Source organism: Tasmannia lanceolata, unplaced genomic scaffold (genome assembly GCF_043159265.1).
Source record: "Tasmannia lanceolata isolate RefF3 unplaced genomic scaffold, GAP_Taslan_0.1 ptg000130l, whole genome shotgun sequence".
Taxonomy (NCBI): domain Eukaryota; kingdom Viridiplantae; phylum Streptophyta; class Magnoliopsida; order Canellales; family Winteraceae; genus Tasmannia; species Tasmannia lanceolata.
In genome coordinates, this window is record NW_027518806.1 from 27,501 (window position 1) to 32,500 (window position 5,000).

At 35.2% G+C, this 5,000-nt stretch overlaps 1 protein-coding gene across 1 annotated transcript in view; it reads right to left on the bottom strand.

Moving 5' to 3' along the window:
- The window catches only part of LOC143866433 (photosystem II CP47 reaction center protein), a 5,257-nt gene extending 4,661 nt beyond the window's left edge, over positions 1 to 596 (bottom strand). Inside the window, exon 1 of the mRNA XM_077375963.1 lies at positions 1 to 596. This exon is cut by the window's left edge and continues 922 nt beyond it. Coding sequence (XP_077232078.1) covers positions 1 to 593 — 593 coding nt within the window. The 5' untranslated portion in view covers positions 594 to 596.
- Between the last annotated feature and the right edge of the window lie 4,404 nt (positions 597 to 5,000).

Consider the following 5,000-nt stretch of genomic DNA (forward strand, 5'->3'; position numbering starts at 1 on the left):
ATTCCTCCCGGAACAAAAGGATCAAAACCCTCCACACCCCACAATGGATTTACAGATTGTACTTTTCCTGTTAGCCCATAAGGATCGGACACCCATATACCAGGACCATACAAGCCTGTTACATGAAATGCACCAAAACCGAAGCAAGCCACACCTGCAAGAAATAAATGTATTCCAAAGATCTTGGGCAAATCCAAAGAAGGTTTTCCTGTACGTTCATCAGTAAATATTTCTAGATCCCAATACACCCAATGCCAGATAGCTGCCAAAAAGCACAACCCAGAAAACCCAATATGGGCTCCAGCCACACCTTCGTAACTCCAAATACCCGGATTCGTTATAGTCCCCCCCGTGATACTCCAACCGCCCCATGAATTGGTTATTCCTAAACGAGTCATGAAGGGTATAACGAACATACCCTGTCTCCACATTGGATCAAGAACAGGGTCAGAAGGATCAAAAACTGCTAATTCATACAGGGCCATCGAACCGGCCCAACCAGCAACCAAAGCCGTATGCATTATATGAACAGCAAGCAACCGTCCGGGATCATTCAATACAACGGTATGAACACGATACCAAGGCAAACCCATGGAAATACCCCTTTATGAAAGAAAAACACACTACGTAACTTTATTGCATTGGAATATACTATGACTATGTTATGGACCCCCTATTTAGTGGATTATTTCAACGCAAGGGTTCATATTTGTTCTATTCTGTTGGTAATAATGGAACAATTTTGTTCGTAGGAACAAAGAGAAGCAGATTTATTCTATACTCGATAAGTACCAATACGCAATGGGGAGGTTAAGACCATTTTATATGAGCGAATGTGCCCATACTTGTTCATCATTAGAGGACACTATTCGTAATAATTTTCCCTTATTTTTTCTGACTTTCTTTATAAAAATTTCTAATTTATGAAAACAAATATGATTAGGATTTTAGGATAAAGTACAATATTATAAAGAGAAAAGGCTTTGTTACGTTTCCACATCAAAGTAAAATATAGTACTTAGTTCTTTTTTCTTTCATTTAATGCCTATTGGTGTTCCAAAAGTACCTTTTCGAAGTCCTGGAGAGGAAGATGCATCTTGGGTTGACATATAGTGCGACTTGTCAGATATATTGGGTCATATGGGATTTCCCCGTTTTCTCCCCAATCGAGATATCCTCTGTTTCGCCCACGAAAGATTAATTCAATCATCAAAAATTTGGAGCGTGAAGTGCAATTAGATCCATTTTTGGGGGGGATTCTAATTACTATTATCAATTAGAATAATTTATGGTTGGCTTAGTTGGACTACTACATTGAAGTATCCAGGCTCCGTTAAAAAAAAACCAAGTGATAATATATCTATTTTATATCATAAAGGATTCTTTTTTTTTTTTTTTTTAATCCTTTTTTTTTGTAAGTAGAAGTTATTTCAAACTCTTATGTTAATCAATTAATCAATCGAGTAATATGCATGAAGCCGTCAACTATTTTACGGAATGCGTGAATTGAAAAAAAAAAGAAGGGATAACAAAAAGAAGTGGTAATGGGAACATTTGTACTATATGTGCAAATCAAAATCGGGCGGATCTTTACCCGGAGTAGAGCATAAACCTAAAAAGATTAAAGAGGCTCGTTTAAGAACAAGAAAATGACATCGTGATTTGGATTGAATCTCGATAAAACTATCCATCAATGAGAAGTTAATTGGATAAGTTTAATGAATTCTTTCTTTTTTTTTACTAAACAAGAGTTTGTCTTCCTTTCCTTATAATGTAAAAAAAAAGAAATCCTTTTCTTCCTTTTCTTATAAATTAGAAGGAACTTGCTATGAAAAAATAAAAAGAATTGAAATCTACACATTGATTTTTTTTTTTGAACCGTATGCGTCAAAAGGCGCCTGTACGGTTCCGAAGGGATACAATTTTACCCTAATCAACCGACTTTATCGAGAACGATTACTTTTTTTAGGTCAAGAGGTTGATAGCGAGATCTCAAATCAACTTATTGGTCTTATCATATATCTCAGTATCGAGGATGAGATCAAAGATCTGTATTTGTTTATAAACTCTCCTGGCGGATGGGTAATACCGGGGGTGGCTCTTTATGATACTATGCAATTTGTGAAACCAGATATACATACAATATGCATGGGAGCAGCCGCTTCAATGGGATCTTTTATCCTGGTCGGAGGAGAGATTACCAAACGTATAGCATTCCCTCACGCTTGGCGCCAATGAGGCTTTTATTTGAGAGAAAAAAGAAGACTATGCCTTCGCCATATGAAAAATGAATATTAAGTAATAATAGCATGGCACTTTGAATTCGATATAAGGAATTTTGTTTTCAAAACATTAGATTATGTATCGAGAGAGTAATATGAGAAAAAGGTATTTCCTATTTTATTATCGGAAGTCCAGTTCAGCGTCACAAATTTTTTTCACAACAGGGGTCTCTTAACAATATTTATAGAGCGAAAAAAAAAAATAAGATTCTTTTTTCCTTAGTTTATTTGATCAAATAAAAAAGCAACTTTGGGATTGCTGAATGACAGACAAATCACAGACAAAAAAATATAATAAATATATAAAGCAACGGAGCCATCATAGTATTTTTGAATTCCTCCGAAAGGAAGGGTGGTAAGTTGATCATTTACCGACCGGGGTCTGATCGATCCCATTTTTTTATTTCTTTGATGAATGGTAAGGGTCAATTTTATTGTAAAGCCGTATGCAATGCAAAATGCCCGTACGGTTGTTCAATTCTATCTTTTTTCTTGTTATTCTTTTATGTTTCTTTTATCTTCCCCTCATCATGCGAAATAGAGAAACCTTTTATTATCTTATATCATCAGGGTAATGATCCATCAACCTGCTGGTTCTTTTTCTGAAGTAGCAACGGGAGAATTCATCCTGGAAGTGGGAGAACTGCTGAAACTGCGTGAAACCCTGACAAGGGTTTATGTACAAAGAACGGGCAAACCCATATGGGCTGTAACCGAAGACATGGAAAGAGATATTTTTATGTCAGCAACAGAGGCACAAGCTTATGGGATTGTTGATCTTGTAGCGGTTGAATGACAATAGACTGTATTTAGCGTCAATTCGTGATTTGAAGTTAACCCTGCCGAGTTTAATATTCTATGACTTTTATTTACTCTTCTATTGAATCTATTGAATAAAAGTAATTCAAAATCATCCGGTTAGGATCGATCTAAACCAGCCCATTATGTATATAATTCAACATGCCAACGATTAAACAACTTATTAGAAATACAAGACAGCCAATTAGAAATGTCACAAAATCCCCCGCGCTTCGGGGATGCCCTCAGCGTCGAGGAACATGTACTAGGGTGTATGTGCGACTCGTTCATCAGATCATGAACTAGAACAAAGGAAAGAGAACAATGTTCGAATATCAATGATCAAATAGGATAGAAGGAAAAAACGAACTACATTTCCTATCTAAAAATAAGAAAATGAATCAGATCCCTTTTATTGTGTATGAAATTTATGGTTTCTATTGGTGTAAATCCACTCACCTCAATTCAAGATGAGAAGCAATTCTCCATTGGTAGCAAATGGCTATCCATTAAGCGGAGGAAATCTTAGTTAACATAGACGCCTCTTGTAAGAACGGACTAACAGGGTCAGCTACCCAGCCAACCTTCATAATTAAATACCGTTACTGTATAGGTAGAGCTCGTTGTGAAAGACCTATTACTGAATAATTCATGGGTAGAGCCGAAGAATGCGAACTATACAAGTTAGCAATAACATTGATTAAATGAAGTAAAGGCTCCGGTGTATAGAGAAGACCTCACCGTTTAAGAAGTAACCATAGAAACGATGGAATCCACTATTTCTTTATCAGTGCTATTTTTTTAATACCTAGTATATATAGTACAATTTCGTATTTCGAGGTGAAATGCCTAGAAAAAATAAAAAATAGTGGTTGGGAAGGTTATAGTAGCCAAAGCCATTGGAATTTTTAGTTTATACATTGGAAAAATCCGTTTTGTTATTAATATACTAGGAAAGGGGCAAAAGAATAACTAAAAGAAAGGAAATCTATTAGTTATTCATTAAAGTTTCATTTATTCAATGACCAGAATTAGACGGGGATATATCGCTCGGAGACGTAGAACAAAAATTCGTTTATTTGCATCAAGCTTTCGGGGGGCTCATTCAAGACTTACTCGAACTATTACTCAACAAAAAATAAGAGCTTTGGTTTCGGCTCATCGGGATAGGGATAAGCAAAAAATAAATTTTCGTCGTTTGTGGATCACTCGAATAAATGCAGCAATTCGTGAAAGGGGGGTATGCTATAGTTATAGTAGATTAATAAATGATCTGTACAAGAGACAGTTGCTTCTTAATCGTAAAATACTTGCACAAATAGCTATATCAAATAGGAATTGTCTTTATATGATTTCCAATGAGATCATAAAAGAAGTAAGTTGAAAGGAATCCACGCTTAAAGGGAGTTGCCCGGAGAATGAACTCCGGGAGGGTCGAATAAAAATAAAATAAAATGAATAGAATATGATGATATGATAAAATCTATATGAGAAAGTAGTAAAAATAAATATGAATCAACACGTTCAATAAAAGAAAATTTTTTTTTTATTTTTCCAAAATTCTTTTTTTTTCTTACGACACGAGAATTCAATCCGAATTCTTGGATTTTTCCAACAAAATATCAATCCGCATTTAAGTTCGGTGGGGATTTGAATTCAAGTGAAGAAAGAAAACCTATCTTTTTCTGGCTCTAAGATTAGGAGTTCTAGTGGTCGACTCGGTTCTTTCAAATTGTTTCTCATTATTAAGAAAAGGTAACAAAGATAAAATACGAGCTTGCTTTATAGCAATAGTAATTAATCGTTGTTGTTTCAAGGTCAATCTATTCACTCGTCTAGATAATATTTTTCCCTGTTCACTAATAAATCGACTAATTAAACTCATGTTTTTATAATCAATTCGATCCCCCGATTGGATCG